General features: G+C 28.3%; 1 protein-coding gene across 5 annotated transcripts in view; it reads left to right on the top strand.

Moving 5' to 3' along the window:
• Window positions 1-18,416, top strand: part of LOC107443554 (protein Fe65 homolog) — a 387,879-nt gene that overhangs the window by 315,591 nt on the left and 53,872 nt on the right. For all 5 annotated transcript variants that reach the window (XM_087155955.1, XM_087155953.1, XM_087155954.1 and 2 more), the window contains exons 4-6: window positions 1,741-1,902; window positions 4,414-4,502; window positions 11,990-12,105. In XM_087155955.1, coding sequence (XP_087012081.1) covers window positions 1,741-1,902; window positions 4,414-4,502; window positions 11,990-12,105 — 367 coding nt within the window. The remainder of the gene's footprint in view (window positions 1-1,740; window positions 1,903-4,413; window positions 4,503-11,989; window positions 12,106-18,416) is intronic.

The following is an 18,416-nucleotide window of genomic DNA, read 5'->3' as shown; positions in this document are numbered from 1 at the left end:
TTTTGTTGTGTATTTTTAACCTTTGTTTATTATTTACGCAATTTCTGTCTTTTGCATCATTTATATAATAAATTTTTTTTCGTTTAGAATTTGTGTAATTTTCAAAATTTCCTGCGATTTTTCCGCAAATTTGGGGTCTTTTTTCCCGCGACAAACTTGCAACCCTAACCATCGGTAATTGAATCCCATGTCTACATTTAGTTTTGGAAATTGGTATTTTAAGCAAGGAAGCAAAAAAAAAGAAAAAAAAGTAGGTATCTGTTTAATTGCTGGAATGTGGTTTTTAGTGGCAAATGAGAACAAATAATGTCATGTAATTCAAATTGAAGAGTAACCCTCGTATCTTTGGAAACAAAAACAAAAAAAATTTCATCCAATATCATATTAAAATGCTCTTCATTTAATCCTTTGGTTTCTTCTCATTGATTTAAGTTTGCATTGCTCTGGAGATACAGTTGTTATTGAGTATCAAATTTAAATGCTTTTGTACTATTAAAAACATGATGATTTTTTTTAAAATTACATAAAGTTTTTTGTTTTGTGAAATTTTATTTCATTTATTACTTTTTTTTTCTGAACAACTTTTTTTGTGATAGTCTCTGAATAAAGAAAGCGCCTTGATAAAAAAAATTATAATATTTGGCAATAAAATTTCAAGTGCTTTGAAAAATCACTGTAGGTGGTACAGTTAATGTAATCATAATATTTGTTTGAATTTTACAATTTTGAAATAATTAAATTTTGACTTAATTTTTTAATGTTTGCTGAAATGTGCTACATTAATTTAACGATAGTTCATTAATTTTTAAAATAAGTATATGTTAACCGTAATCAAAAATTATAATTAATGAGCCTAACTTAATAAGTGGCCACACGAGGTGGAAATTTTTTTATTAAATACTGGACAAAATGAGCAAATGAGAGAAAGATTTGACCTTGCCATCACCTGGAGAAATATCATCAGCAGAGACTGCAGACCACCTATATTTCGTATTATTTTTGCACCTCTCCTTTTTTTCCCTGTTATTTTCTATTTTCTACTTTTTCTTATTTTTTTTTTAAATCATCTGTCATTTCTGCTGTTTCCCTTTTGAACAACCTAGGAAACTGAATAATGACTCAAGATCAAGTATTGTATCTGCACCTGTTCTTCAATCCATTTGTTTTGAATTGATGTGAGGAGAAGGCAGAGCATGGTATAACCTGAAATATTTTTAGTACATCAGCTTCTGTGTCTGCTTGCCAATTCATGTTCAACTGAAGTGGAGGAGAAATGAAATCATACAGCATAAGGAAGAATAAGATTGTTATACAAAGGTTTTTTCAATTCATTTAAGATGATTCTGTGATATAGTAAAATAACCAAGAAGTTAACTTACCATTTTAGGACCCAAACTTTCTACCACTGTCCTGACTAAATTATTTGTACCATATTTTCAAGATTGTTGCTATCCCCATATTTTGAGGGTCATGAATTCTAAGGATATGCTTATTCAGGGAAAATAAGTTTTTTTTGTCTGATTTTGTAACTTAAAAAATTCTCTTCATATTAAGGCTAAGCTCTCGAATCATTAAGTTCTATTATTTCAAAATTCAATCATTAAATCAAAATCAAAAAAAGAAAAAATCATCCAATCAAGAAAGCAAAAACTTTGGATAACCCAAAGTTTTTGCTTTATTTTAGGCACTGTTCATGTAATGTGAGTACGACCGATGCTAATGCTTATTTATTTATTTTAGAAAATTACTATATTCTGGAAATGGAAATTCTGAATTTGATTCTAATGAAAATAAGGACACAGTGAAAAGATCTAGCTTTTTAGATTATTATCTAAGACTTGAAGCAAGTTTTCCTTCTGATTCAGATCCATCTTCTCGATCATGTCGTTCAATGTCTGATAAGTAAGAATTCTCTAATTATTTTTAATATATCTCCAGCTTTTCCTTTTTTTTTTCAGTCTGAATCAACCGTTAAGTACCTTGTTTTTAAATTTTGCTTATCAGAAGTGTTAAAGGTTAAAAAGTAAGGAAAATTAAAAATGTGTGGAGTTTATAGTTTTGTATCATATTTATTTTATTTTATGAATTTTAAGGGGAAAGTAGACTAGCTACAGTATGAAATGGGCAGTTAATGTATGGGTTTAGTGCAATTTTTTTATATATCAACAAAAAAAAAATTTTACATTGAATATCAAAACTTTTTGCATCCTGTTTCAAAATTTTTTTCAAAATCTTCCCTTTTTAAAAAAATTATTTTTAAAATTTTTAGCTTTAATGTGAATATTTATTAAAACTTAAGATACCAGACACAGAATAATGAAATTGCACACTTTTGGAAAAATATGTTTCTTTGCTAGCATTTTTTCCCCAATAACTTCCTGATGAAGGAGTGCTTGCTCTTCACAACACACGCATTTTTGTTTTTCTCTATATTGTGCTTAAAACTTTAATTAATTAACATTCATATGTTTGACACTAGTTTTATTTCCTCAACTTTCAAATAATGGTTTCGTTTTAATGTTTTTTTACTTAATATATGAAAAATGTATTTCTTGTTACTTTTAAAATTCTTCGTGTATCTAAATTTTTTACTGTATTTTTAACTATTTTTTAAATCATTTTATTCTAGGATGGATGAAAAAATATTAAAGTAGCTCATTGATAAGGAAATAAATCATGCTGAATAAATTTAGATCCAATAGCCAGATTTTCATACACAACAAATGCATGTTCTTAGTTCGAATGTTATGTGTCAAATATGCTAAAAACTTAATGTTACCAGTTCATTATTTTACATTATCTTATATAAAATAATACTCTCTTTGAATGAACATTTATTTTGATTCATTCAGTAACACATTTGAGAATTAGTTTAGTTTATAGTAGATAAAGTGATATTCCTTGATCGTGATTTCGTAGGAAATGGATGCTATTAACTTAATTTAAAAGATGTGAAAGCAAGCAAATGCATGGAGAAAACAGAACACAGCAAGAATTTTTTTCTTTTCAAACTACATAAGATAGTTTTTTAATGATGTTGTAAACATTCTATACTGTGAATTATAGTCATGTTTAATGCAATTAACTTTATATTAGTACGGTTTTGTACAAGCTTGTGTGTGTTATTATTGATGTTCATGATTACTGTATTTTTGATATGCTACTCCTCTCCCATGGCACAATCGCAGTTTCATTGTCGCTGAATGTTAGAGTTCTTGCGAAAAGCTCCTTTCACAATATCACCCAAAATGTAAATGTCGCAATGTCACCCAAAATCTTACTTTTTTTTTAATCCGCTGATGAAGACTATAAGTATTGGAGATTTTTTTAAGAAATATTATTTTCAGTGAATATCGATAAATAAAGGAAATTTAATATGTACTTCTCATATCACAAAAATACCTGAGCCATATGTTCACCATCTCCTCTCTAGGTTAAGATTAAAAATATTAAAACTGATTACTATTTAAAATTATTGTTAAAATGTGAATGTAAAATAAATATGTACTGGAAAGAATTTCTGGAAATGTCTGGTCCTCAAAATGTATAGTTACCCTAATAAAGATTAAAAAAAGATCTTTAGATCTTATTTTAAAGATCGTTTTCAGATCTAAAAATAATACAATAGCAATGTGCAGGTGTAAATTGACAAATATATTGCAATAGAACCAGGGCCGGATTAACCTAATGGCACACTAGGCACGTGCCTAGGGCCTACGAAATTCAGGGGCCTACGAAAAACTTGGGAGAAAAAAATTTTTTGATAAAAATAATTTAGCTTTAAAAACAACAGGTGTATTTTGCACAAAATTATGAAGATACAAATAAAAATATAATATTTTTCAGTAATAAATTATTTTGCAGAATCTTATGATCTAAGATATTACTTTTTTGCGATTTTTGGATTCAACGAAATCTTGTATTATGCTGTCGAATTGCAGATAAAGTTTGATAAACAAGTTTTTAAATTAAAATCCATATTAATAAAAATGTAAAAAAAAATATGCAAGAAAATTTTAGCATATGTTTTGAAAAGAGGGAGGAGTGGGGGAAGGAATGGAGGGTCCAAAAACGGCTGTGCCTAGGGCCTACGAAAGGCATAATCCGGCTCTGAATAGAACTTAAATACACTATTTTTATAGCCTAGCACAGGGTATTTAAACAAATAAAAGTTCATGGATAGATAGTTCCTGGATGGAATGGTTATCTGTCATAGTCTTAATGCATCATGCATAGTCATCTGTCATAATGCATTACCATCTGCATTTACTGAGACTCTCTTATGATTTTGTGACAGTATTCTTATGATCATAATGTTTATACAAATGTTATTTTTGATTTAAATTTGTAACTACAAAATTTCAATATATTTTTTTGAGTGTTGTGTTTTTTTTTTTTTTTTTTTTTTTGCAGGTTGTGCGATTCAATAAATTTTGATGATTGTTCATTTGAAAATGCTGGAGATTATGAATGCCTTCCAACTGGATGGGAAAAACATGAAGGTTTCTCTATGTTTCACAGCTATTAATCCATTATATTAACAGATATTTCATTATGCATATTCTTAAATTATATATATCAAACTTTTACAAATTTCTATTTTCAACTAATTTAAAAAATTTTGAATTCAATATTTTATCATATCATTGTTTGAGAATTGCGTACAGGGCTCTAAAAAAAATGGAGATCAAAATATTCTTTTGCTTTAATTAAAAAGTGTCATCAATCAGTGACATACTTAAAGAACTATTAGTCCAAATCGAATATCTCTCATAGATGATAAGCGGGAATGGGTGATAACCATGCAAACAGGTATTTTTTTATAACTCTGTGGTTTGGATCATTCTGTTGATTGGCGAATTTAAAAAGTGGTGATAGACAACCATTACTCATCAAATTTTAGGGCTTCGCTTACTTCAGAGATCCTTGATTATACCTTTTTTAGCAATTGAATGATGATTTGTCAGGGTGGAAAACGGTCACAATGTATGTCATGTATTATGAATTAGTATATATTTTTCTTTTAGATATGCAAACAAATTCGGAAAAAAAAAATAAAAAACAGGAAAAAGTAATAAAAAACAATAAAATAAAAGATATGTGTGTTATTAAGACAAAACTTCCCCAGGGGACACACTGGAGCCTTTCTCTTGTCAGTGGAAAAACCAAAACTGACAGTGCCCAGAGGCCCCATAATGGATAGACAAATAAGAGAAAATCATTACAAGAATTGAAAATCACAAAAAAATAATAACTAGCAAACACTACTTAAAAGTACACATAGTAAGACTTAAGAATGATACTTATAAATAAACATAGTTTCAGTTAGATTGACCAAAATAAAATATAAATTGCCGAATCAGTAAGAAAATATTATAAATAAATAAAGTGCCCTATTTGAAAATCTTGAATAATGAAACAAAAATATATTCAATGAGTAAAAAAAATTTAAAAGGTGCTGCTATCTGCTTTGGAAAAAAAAAGAAATCCTTAATTTAACCGCATAGGCCTATTTAATAAAGAGGATTGGATAAATTTATGTAATGTTAACGTTTTCGAAAATTATCTTTTTAATGGTATTTGTTTTTACAGACAAATTAAAGGTATTTCAATGGGTAACTGTTATTCAAGTGCTTTTGCTAATATTTTCTTACATTATTGTGAACATAAATTTTTACAACATAATTTATTAATTGGGTTTAAATTTATTGATGATTTAATTATTTTTTATTGTTATAATTTTGATTGAATTAATTGTATTCATCCTAAAGAACTTAATTTAATTAAGACTTATTCAGAAGATAATTGTGCATATTTTTTAGATCTTGATATTAAAATTCTTACCAATAAAATTTTCATTGGATTATATGATGAAAGAAGGGATTTTAAATTTAATGTTATTAGTTTAACACATTTTAATTCCAACCTTTACTTTAAGATTTTTAAGAATATTATTGTTAGTCAAATTCTTAGGTTTAAATTTATTTGTAATAATGAAACAGATTTTCTTTCAGCTATTGGGACTTTCAGAATTACCTTAAAGAATAATAACTTTTCTTTTAATTACAATAATTATGATGTTTTAATTCGAAATATTTTAAAAAGGTTCAAATAGTTAAGCCGATATTGAAGCCCGCTTAAGTTGGCCTATGCCGTGAAATTAAGGATTTCTTTTTTATTCAAAGCAGATGGCAGCACTTTTTGCTCATTGAATATATTTTTGTTTTGTTGTTCAAGATTTTCAAATAGGGGTCAGCACTTGATTTATTTGTAATATTATCTTACTGATTCTGCAATTTATATTTTATTTTGATTTGGTTAATCTAACTGGAACTATGTTTATTTATAAGTAAGTGTTTCATTTTTAAGTCTTACTATGTGTACTTTGAAGTAATATTTGCTAGTTCATTATTTTACTGTGCTTTTCAATTCTTGTAATGATTTTCTCTTATTTGTCTATCCATTATGGGACCTCGGGGCACTGTCAGTTTTGGTTTTTCCACTGACAACCGAAAGGCTCCAGTGTGTTGCTAGGCAGTCTGTCCCCTGGAGAAGTGTCGTCTTACTAACACATCTTTTATTTTATTACTTTTTCCTGCTTTAACTGTTAGTTTGAATATCTAAATTAGAATAAAGCAAATTTGGTTTTAGCTGCTTTAGGCACTTTTCCATTTTGATTTAATGTTTTAACTGTTAATTTTCTTCTTTGTCTCTTTCTGTTTTTGTAAACTGGATTCATCTTCTGATTATATATTTTTCTGTAATATAATTTTTGAGTAGGTAATTAGCATATACTTGTCCTTCCTAGTGATTTTCAATCATTAATATTAAAGGTGCTGCTGTTCACATTAATGTAATTTAAATTACATCACAGGATAAATTTGGCTAGGTGCCCATTTGTAGTTTGCTTCGATTTCATTCTTCACCATTCTGGCGTGCTAATGGGCTGCCGTGACCGGCAGTAGTGACCAGATCATTCACTGGCAGATGAATCTTATTTCAGGCAGCCATTATGGTGTGCTGTTTGCATGTGAAGCCATGAGCTTCAGTAATATCTGAGAGTGCAGAAGTCATGTTGAACTTTGCTTTTCAAAACTGTGAATCTAAATATTGCTATGAGTTATCCTCTAGTGGCTATAGTTTCAGCAAATTACTACTGAACTTGTCATGATAATTGTTGAGCTATGCTGTGCAAAGACTTTTTTTTTTTTGTGTGTGTTCTTGTGCCATTGTGAATAGTGTCTCTCTCTGTGTACCCCATGTCTTCTGTTCTTGTGCCATTGTGAATAGTGTCTCTCTCTGTGTACCCCATGTCTTCTGTTTTTCTACTATTTATTTGGAAATTTAAACCTACAAGTAAAATCTTTATTCTTCTACATCCCCTTAGTCGTTCTTCTACATCCCCTTAGCCCTATCTGATTTATTTAAGGTTTCTTTTTATTTCCTTAATAAAATTTTAAGCATTTAAAAAAAAATTTTTGTTTAGTTTTTAGAATTATTATTCTAAAAGATTAAGATTTATTCAAAAGTCGCTCATCTTTTATAGCATAGTATAATGCAACCTCCCTCATGAAAGCTAATATTTATAATCACAAATAAATAAACTTCAATACAAAGGCTGCTATAAACATGCAAGGAATTTTCCGAGTCAAAATTGAAATTATTTTGAACCCAGAAATGTTTTTCTTCTTTGCTCATAATGATGAACAGAACATGTGCAATGAAGTTTTCAAATAAAGACTAGAGAACTTATTAATGAGCAATTATTATTATTTTGTATATTTTTGATTCTTTTTTTTCTTCTTATTTATAGAAGACGGGTCTCTTCTTGTTTGAGGGTGCATATTGACGTATTAGTTGATTAACAACATTAAAATCCAGTCATAATAATTGTTACATGTATGTGCGTTGATCATTATTTGGGGCCCAAGACTGATTTTTTTCACCAGCTTGGATTTATGGGAAACTCGAATTGAGAAAAATTTTTCATTCTCTCTTTAAATTTTGTAAATGTTATTTTTAAAAATGACTGTCTTCTAAATATCTCCTATGTGCAAAAAACAGTACTAAAAAAATACTACACATTCAGAAAAAAAATTTCCGATTATTTCTTCCAGCTACTACATTCTGATATTACAAATTTTAAATTGTACCATTTGTTAAAATTTTTGTAAAACACTTGTTGCCTTATAATTTTTTTAAATAAATGTTCTTTATATATAAAATATTAGGTTTTTTCCTCCATAAACAGTTCAAATCATACCAATGATTAGAACGCCTTTTCTTCAGAAAAAACTCACAAAATCAGCACTTCTCTAAAACTGTTAGAAGCATTTTTCTAAATTTAGGCAGGGCTGATTGTGCTCCGGAAAAGATCCAGATTTCCGGAATTTTTCGCTAACAGTGATCCGGAAGTTTCCGGAGATCGAAGGTCCAGATGTTTCCGAAAATCATTGATCACGAAAGTTTCCGGAAATCAAATTTTCAAAGGTGGAACTTAAAAACACAGTTTATTTCTTTGTTTGTAAGGGAGAGCGAGAGAGATACTTTATAAGCTTATATTCATGATTAATATTCATTTTTTATCAGTAAATAGTTGTTATAATCATAAATTCAAGAAAGAAAGACATTTGCAAATTTTGATTACTTCTCCAGGTCATCATAGGTATGTGTAAAATTTTAAACATATTTTAAGTAAACTAAAAAATATTGAGGAAAAGGAAGAAAAAACCCTTGTTTAAATTTTTTTCAATTTTGACTGTGTTTTTTTTTTTTTTTTTAAACTCAAGAAATTTTCTGGAATTTTGACTTGGGCTCACAATCACCCCTGTTTGGGATATCTACGTGTTAAAATGATGGAGAAAATGAGCAAGGGCTACTTAGAAAATTTCATTTCCTCTAAGATAGTGCGACTGTTCCCTTTTGTTGCAAATGTTAGAAATCTGTAAGGGCCGGGATAGCCTGGTCGGTAGGGCGCTGGGCCATGTTCGTAGGTTCGAACCCCGCCAACCGAAGACTCCCCCTGTAGTAAAGTGACTGATGCACATTAAATCTGTGGAGTCGCAAAAGTCCTCCATGTTCCCGTAACAGATTAATGGGTACTGGATTGGAAAGCGATTGTTCTCTGATTCAGGTCAAAATTACGATCTTTGATTGAATGGGTCCGCCCTATAAATGGGTGCAACCAGAACCGGATTATACCTTTCGTAGGCCCTAGGCACCGAGCCGGATTATACCTTTCGTAGGCCCTAGGCATAGCCGTTTTTGGGCCCTCCCCTCCTTCCCCCACTCCTCTCCTCTTTTCAAAATATATGCTAAAATTTTCTTGCATATTTTTTTAAACATTTTTATTAATATGAATTTTAATTTACGAATTTGTTTATTGAACTTTATCTGCAATACCGACATACTGCCGATATTGCAGTTGATATCGATAATACCATTATGATTAGTTCGATCAATAACTATGTAAACACTTCACGTCAACAATACAACAACAAACCAGCAAAGAAAACAGTGAGATTAATTACAAGAAATATTTATACAGTAGAGAACCAATTATCTGGGATGCTCGGGACCATCGCTATCCCGGATGTCTGAATTTCCCAGTTTTCTGGATCGACCAAAAAGTGTCATTAATCGATGTTTTATCGAACCCGAATTACAAGGAAATTACACAAAAATTTGTCAGAATCTGAGATTAAACTAAAAGCGCAAAATTTGGTGAAAATTTACTCATCCGATTTAGAGAAAAACTTTGTAGATGAATTTTTACTATTTTCAAATTTATATGAACATAAATCTGCACAAGAAATGTTGAAGGCTCAAATTAAAGATAAACTTGTGAATACTTTTCCTAACGTTCACATTGCATTAAGAATATATTTGTCGATTCTTGGATCAAATGCAGAAGGAGAAAGATCTTTCTCCAGATTAAAATTGATAAAAAATTATTTGCGTTCAACAATGAATCAAGATCGTTTGGCATCGCTCGCACTTATGTCTATTGAATACGACATTTTGCTTAGTTTGGAATTTGACAGCATAATACAAGATTTCGTTTAATCCAAAAATCGCAAAAAAGTAATATATTAGATCATAGGATTCTGCAAAATAATTTATTACCGAAAAATATTATATTTTTATTTGTATCTTCATAATTTTGTGCAAAATACACTTGTTGTTTTTAAAGCTAAATTATTTTTGTCAAAAATTTTTTTTCTCCCAAGTTTTTCGTAGGCCCTAGGCACGTGCCTAGTGTGCCTATAGGTTAATCCGGCCCTGGGTGCGACGTATGGTGTGGCAGAAGTCGAATTCTTGGCCATAGATGGCGCCACTGAAAAACAAACACACAGTCTGGAAATTGAGAATATCAACATATTATCCCCCAAAATTTCATCTCTTATTTTTAAAGTATTAATTTTGTTTTACAGATTATTCCATTTTTTCTTGGTAAATTATTTTTTATTTTGTATTTATGGTTAAATAATTACAAAATTTGTTTATTATTTGTGTAAGAACAAATATTCTCAAATACGCAGAAGCAGAATGTAGAAAAAAAATAATGTTAATGCAATAACAATAAGCATCACAATTATTATTATTTCTATACAATTGTTATAATTAAATTCATATATCAAAAAAAAGATAGGGATTTCTGTTGATTATTGATTACTTTTTGTCAAAACAGTCAATTTTTTTACTGTCAATTTGTTTTACTTGATTTGAGTGTTCTATTTCTATTCCCCAAAAATTAAATGGAAATTGCTAAATACATATTAAAAACTTTGAATGAGCTAATACAATTAACCAAATCCTTAACCATAAATCATTATTACACAAAATTGTAAGAGAAGTACAATTGTTTTGTTTTTGGCTATTCTCAGCTCTTTGATATAATTACCTAAATAGCGTTTGATCTAAGAGACAAATTTTTATCTAATAAGCTGGTTTTCTTGATTTAAGAGGACTAAAGGTTGCTAATCCTCATAATTTTAAATTAATTTAAGAAAGTGCATGCCAAGACATAAATATTTTTTTATTTATTTATAATTGTTGCTGAACAGCTGACCCAATTTTTCGGCTTTACGATTAATATCAACACTGTAACCTTTTAATTTTGAACCCAATCCAGAAAACAAGGGAACTCCTGGATCAAGTATTGGGAGAAATTTGTAAATTAAAAATGTATTTCTTGTCTAGTTTATTTGTCTTTATTTAATTTATTATATAACTTATATTTTCCATATAGTTTAGCACTTTCATCATAGCAAGCACTTTTTTATAGTTTAATACTTTCATGTTCTATAAATCCTTAGCCCTAAAAGCTCTTCTGATGTGCTAAAATTGAAACAAAACCCGAATTCCTTAAAGCTTGCTTACTGTAAAGACTTTGTTTTGTTTACAAGCATGATAATAATAACAAAATTATATTGTAAGGGTCTAAAAATCTAGTTGCTGGCTCCATCTTGTAGAAATGTTATGACAAAACATTATGGACTGGAATGCTACAATGATGCAGAGAAACCTTGTGTAGAGGATGAGTTATCTCTACCCTATCGTGCTACTAATATTCCTTGAATACATGTTGTCCATCATAGGGAAATATTTATTAAAAAAATTTAAATACTAGATGGCATCATTTTAGATACATAATGTTGCAAATTATTATGATGTTGGTATCATTTTGGCACTGAATAATATGTTATGCTAAATTCAGTATTAAAAGTAATTTCCTGAATAGGAACACTACAAAATATTATTGAATATATAGATATATGTGTGTGTGTTTTTATCCATAAAGCAGTTCAGCGGTTACTATTTTTGCCATGTAATATTGTAACTATGATAAAAAAAATAAAGATTAAAATAAAATTAGGTTATCATAATAAAAACCATGTTTTTTTTTAAATAATTTCTTTGATCTATAATTTTAAAACAGTGTGTTATATTTCTTTAAATGAATGTTTTTTTTTAATAATCTATACAGATGATAGTGGACCATACTATTGGCATATCAGTAGTGGAACAATACAACGTGACCCACCCTTATCACTTGGAAGTAGCTATAAAATTTCAACAGGACTGTCGAAAGATCTTGATATGGTAAGAAATATATATTTTAAAATTGTTTTTTTTCCTACTTCTAAATTATTTTATAAATTTTATGTTTTATCTTCTCTAGATCAAGAAAATATTTGATTTGTAATGAGAAAAAACTGGTAACTTGATTTTACACGAATGAATGAAATTAAATTAATTTTCTGGATAATAATTTAAAATTATTTTTCTGATTTTTAGGTAATGCTGCTTTTTTTCTGATAACCTTGAATTGAAATCTGTTCTCTCTAGACATTTAGTATCAAAATTAGATTTATTTTCAAAAATTTCACTCAACTCTTTATTTTATTTTTTTCATACAACCACTTCTGATTCCCATTGGGAGTTGGGAAAAAAAACAAAGAATGAGAAAAATCTAACTTTAGCTAAATATCACATGTGCAAAAAAGGTTTAAAAAAAAATTAGATAATTTTGGTTATGGGTCAACCATAAATGTCACACTTGGAGGGGATGGTTGAAGTTTGTGAAATTTTGATAATTGTGAGGAAGACAGTAACAAGAGGCAAGCAGTACCATTTTCCGGCACTGCTTTATTTGGTAGTGTATGGTTTTTTTTATTTTTTTTTTCGGATTTTGAAAAATTACTGAAGGTAACATATATCTGTTAATTTTTTTATTTTTTGAATTTATCATTAAAAGTATCTCCTGGTTTCAAGCGGTAGAATAGTTGTTTATTTTTGTATAATTCTACATTCTGGCAGTCAAGTAATTGTATTCGAGCAAATGGATCTAAGAGTAAAAAAGAATTTTTCATAATTTTATAAATTTTCATAATTTTCCACTTAACTGGAATGACATACCGTATTTTTCGGCGAAAGCGCCACGGCACTATCGAAAAAAGTTGTTTTTTTTCCTACGTGCGGCGCTTCCGACGAAATATATTTTAGTAGAAAAAAAAATTTTTCAAAGAAAGTTATTTAAGATTAAATAAATTTCTGAGAGAAAGACAATTAAAACAAATTTATAATGAAGTCGACGAAATATTCGCCCGTATCGCGATCTGCTGCAAAACATTGCCGATTCTTAGCAAACTTTCGGCAGCAGCCTGCAAGAAAATAAATAAACGAAATAATAATTTATAAAATAAATATCACATAAGGAGAAAATTTAAAACGTATGCATCTTGTATCCACCCCCAGCATAATGAAAAATCGCAAGCTAGAAATCTACTTAGCGCCTTGGCAATTGTAATCACTGGTATCGTAACCAGGGGGGTCCGGACCCCACCAATAATTGGGAATCCAGGATCCATTAATTTGAGCAAATATTTCTATTTTGTTTCTATGTGTTCCACTCTCTTTTTTTTCTCCCTTTTTTTTTACATATAGTGCAACTTATTATATTCTATTATTAAAAGAAAATTAATTCAAGATAAAGTACACAAAAATTGCACTACATAAAAAAATGAAACAAGTGTTCAGAGAATCTGCAAGAATTATCATTGCTACCCTTTCCTTCAATAAGCAAATAAAACGCTCTTTGTACCCATTCTTTTTCTTCATGGAGTTAGCCACCAACGAAGAGTAATTTGATACCTCAAAAATAGCCGCTTTAGTTTACACTATGGGAAAATGTCTTTTGCATTTTGAAACTGTCTTTACCTTATTTATGGCCATGTTTTAAAATGTGTGATATTCACAGAAACATCTCTTGGGTATCTATTCATAAATTGTCCTAAACAGGCAATTATCTAGAATTTCTAGGAAAACAGATGTATTAAGCTTTTAGGGATTTAAGTGGGGAGAGACTCTTGTTGATATTTTCATTTTTTTTCCTGGTGATTTTGTTAAGAGACTTTCTCTGACATATAATCATTCTATATCTTCTCTTACAAAGCTCACTCAGTTTTATTCCACCATAATTTAAATTAGCTATTTCCAGTTCAAAATTTTGAAAAATATAAATATTCTGTTTACTTTTATTTTGTTTAATTAATTTTTTTAACTTAAATTATTAGCTGTTGTTTCTTTCGTCAGTTAGACAATTAACTCGAAACAATGTTTATTTATTTATATTACATTTTATCATTTTCTAAATAAATTGTACCATCGAGAACTCATTAAATAAATCCATTTCTTGGGAGGTAAGCAAATGTTTGTATTAAATTACTTAATACATTTATATTTGCATGTCTATGTAATGTTAGAATTGTTTCATATTTTATAGTTTATTTATAAAATTTATTTATATTGTACATTAGTTCAGGATTTTACCGTTTATTGTTTGCGCATGAATCTATTTTTAACGCACTGAGTTCGATCTTACTTTATTTATGAAGTTAATGTTACTTTTAAAATTATAAATCAAAACTTATTTTATGATTTTTGTATAACTTTGTTTTCATTCCTAAATTGAATGTCACATTTAATTTTATAAAAAAAAATTAAGTAATTTAATAAGCAAATTTATATAAATGTTGATAATTTATATCCTAATACAGTACAGAACCCGTTATCCGGAAATCAGAAAACCGGAAAACCAAAAAACCGGAACGAAATTCGATAAATTTTCCCGCCATTATTTTAAAAAAATGTTTTTTTCCTCATAAGATTTTATGATTTTTCTTTCTTTTTTTGAAGATGTTTACCTTACCATCATTTTGGAAATAATTATTAGTGTATTACTTCATCGTTTTTTCTTCTTTTTAAGATTATTTCCAAATATTTTTTTTTTTTTAGTTGGGTTTAACAATAAAAAAACGGCTTTTTGTAGCGATTCAGAAAACCGGAAAAATCAGTTATCCGGAATAGCGATGGTCCCGATCGTTCCGGATAATCGGTTCCCTACTGTACAAAAAAATTAACACCAACTTATATTTTAATTAATTAAAAGAACAAAGGAATATTTTAACTGCAAAAGTTTGATAAATAAAATCCCTACAATTTTATTATGCTGAATAATAAAAACTGTAATAAAAAATATTTTTAAGAAGTGAATAATTTGTTAAATTTAATTTATGGTATGAGAGTGTTAAGAGTAGTTTTTTTTATGAAGTTTTATTTATTTTGTTACTATCAAAATAATATAGGATTTTTAAATGTATTACTTTGTGGTGATTAACATTTTCAAAATTTACTATTTTTCACAAATATGTCTCTTAATTAAAAGTATTAATTTTTAAAAATTTAATACTGAAGCTATAAATACTGTTGAACGACGTAGTAAATGAGAGTTCTATGTGTTTACTTTTATATTTCTTTGTGTAAATTTATGTAAAGTTTTTATGGTTTTAAAAATGGACCAAATGATCCAAATAAACCGAAATATCTTATGTTTTGTTCTTTTCTCATACATAATAAAAGGTAAATATATTAAATAAAAAATGCTTAAAAATTATTCTGACCACCAATATTATAATTTATCATTTCTTCAAAATATGAATACTAGTTCCGTCAATCAATTGAATAATTTTATTTTCTTCTTTAAACACAACAATTTCGATTTTTAAACCATATATGTTAAACCGGAACAAGATGAGAAAAACGCTAAACTGAAAACTGCTTTAATGTTCTTATATTTTCATTTTCCACTCTTTTTTCCTTTTTTTTTGCAATTTAGAGTTTTATATATGTATATTTAAGCATGACAATCTTTATTGTAACCAATGTTAAAGATATTTGCTCTAATGTTTTTTTTAATGTTGTATCTTTCATCTTAGAAATCCAGATCAATTCAAATTCATAGTAAATTTTTGTTTTGCTAAACGTTTTATAACTTTTTCTTACATTTTTTTAAAAGTTCAACTGTAATTTAAAATATTAAAAAAATGTCCCAAGAACCTGATCGCATTCATGATTGTTTTGTCACATAGGATTACATCACATAGGTTATATATTTATAAATTTCTTTTCAAAATAAAAGTATATTGTTAAGACACTATACATATTAGATTTAAGAAACTTCATGCTTACATCAAGTATCTAAAGAAATAAATTGCGCCTATTTTACATTTGAGACTTTTGAAAAAGAGGACATATGTGATACATTAAAAGAAAATGTGATACATGATACTTTCTATACTTTTAATACTTTATATACCATAATTTTTGTATAGTTTTAATTTTTTCAATTATATAATATACAATATGGTTATAAATACTGTATCAATCAACTATTTGTCATGGGTTAGATCTTTTAATAAGCAAAATTTAAAGTATTGTTTGTACATCACAGTACTATAAGTGAGTGTTTTATAAAAATTAAGAACAATTTTTGAATTATTTAATCCTTCACTGCACATTTTGCATGTCTACAAAGCTAAGCTACAAACTTCTATTCATTCTTCGTAAACTTGTACTTACCAACAAAAAATTCAAATACATTTTTGAGAGAAAAAAAAATCTATAGCTTTACAAACATAACTAATTTCAGATTTAAAATTCCCTTTCCCAAATTAGCTAAGATCATCGACTTGTATAGATTTAAAAAAAATTTTTTTTTTAGTGTTTTTCTTCTGTTTTAAGAAAAAGCGTAGTGGGGAGTTAATTGTCTTAATCATTGTTTAATAGTGTGTGTTGTGTTTAAATGAATCCTTACGTAGTAATGTTTTTAAAAAATATATCTATAATTTCACTCGAATTTTACTGGACCTTTTCTTTGTCCACCGTTAAAACAACGGGGATGGTTTACCTGGTTATTAATTAATATCATTTTGTACGATTTATAATTTTGTATAATCCCTGAATAAATTTTCAGTGTTTCATGTATTACATATATAGTAATCAAACATAGAATACAAAAATATAAAAGATTCAAAAGTAAAAAAAAATGGAATTTTTGAAATTTTTTTAATATGGCGCTATTTTATTAAGGATGTACTGAAAAAAGAAGAAATAATCACTTAGTGAAGTAAAAAAATTTAAAAAACTAGGAAGTAAAACCAGAACTGATGAAACAAACCGAAAATTATTTCATTATTAAAGACTTTGCAATAAACGATGTTTTTTAATTATATCTAAATTCTTATTTTTTTATTTTCTTCAAAAAAAATTTTCCTTATTTTCAAAATTCTTTTAGAAAATAACTGAATTATGATTATTAATTATTATTTTTCTCATTTTATCTTATAAAAATTTACCCACTGTTGGGTGATTTCAAATTTGCCATGTTTGTTTTATTTTCTTTTAAATATTATTTTGCTTAACGATGACTTATTTAAATGTCACAATGATATAAATCATTTTAAATAAATGAATAAAGTGAAGAGCTGTGGTGGTTCATGGGATTTAGCACTCGCCTCCCACTGAGATGATCCGGGTTCGATTCTTAACGATGGCTGGTCGAAACAAATTCCGCATCTGGCTTACACCGACCACAGTATTGACGTAAAATGACCTCAGTGGTAGGCAGGTCATAGGTAAGAGTCTCCTTGCCATCAAGCTAACGGTGGAAGGTTTTAGTGTTTTTTCTCTCCATGTAACGCAAGTGCGGGTTAGTTCCATCCGAAACTCCTCCATGAAGACAAATTTTTCCCAATTCTTGATCCAGGAGTTCCCTTGCCTTCTAATCATAACCCAAAATTTGGGTCGATTGTGCAACGACGGTTATGAAATAAAATGAAATCAAACTGGTTTTAAAGTTTTCAATTCCATTTATCTTAATAGTGATTCTTAAGATTTCCTTATAGTTTTTTCGCGCTCTTAAATAGTAGTAGTAGTACCCAATTTGTAATTTTATTTAAACTTAATTCTTGAGGACGATTCTAAAATTATATATGAGCGCAAGCACTCTGCATAGTATTAAGATGTTTCAGTTTTCATAATAATGAATTGAATGTTAGTAAAAGATGTTGACTTGATTGTGAAATATAATTAATTTATGTTTAATGTCATGTTTTTATCATACATTAAGAAAAAGCTACTTTTATCAATCTATGTGAGTATATATATATATATATATATCAAACTTTTTCCTCAAGTAACTTGAAATTAAAGGTCCAAGAATGGTCCCCCCCCCCCAATAAATTTTTATCTAACGACGCCAATGATTGTAACTGGAGCGAACAGAAAAGGAAGTAATAGGACCCTAAATCCGACGGATGGACGAAATGCCGAACTTTGGATCTCTTTCGGAAATTCCAATATGGCGCCCAAATATTACTGTAATTCAATTACACTGTTAATTTAAAAAAAAACAATAAATTTAGTCAAGTTTCGATCGTAGATTATGATGGGGTGAATTTAAAACTGGCCCATCTTAAGGAATTTTATTTATTGAAACAATAATCTATATTATATTATCAAGAAAAAATAATCCAAAGGAGAAGAAATAATCGTTTCTTCTTCAGTGCGAGATC

Source organism: Parasteatoda tepidariorum, chromosome 12, assembly GCF_982258835.1.
Source record: "Parasteatoda tepidariorum strain Cologne lab strain chromosome 12, Ptep-v5.0, whole genome shotgun sequence".
Taxonomy (NCBI): Eukaryota; Metazoa; Arthropoda; class Arachnida; order Araneae; family Theridiidae; genus Parasteatoda; species Parasteatoda tepidariorum.
The sequence above is the reverse complement of the archived record's forward strand: the minus strand, read 5'-3'. Positions and strand labels throughout refer to the sequence as shown.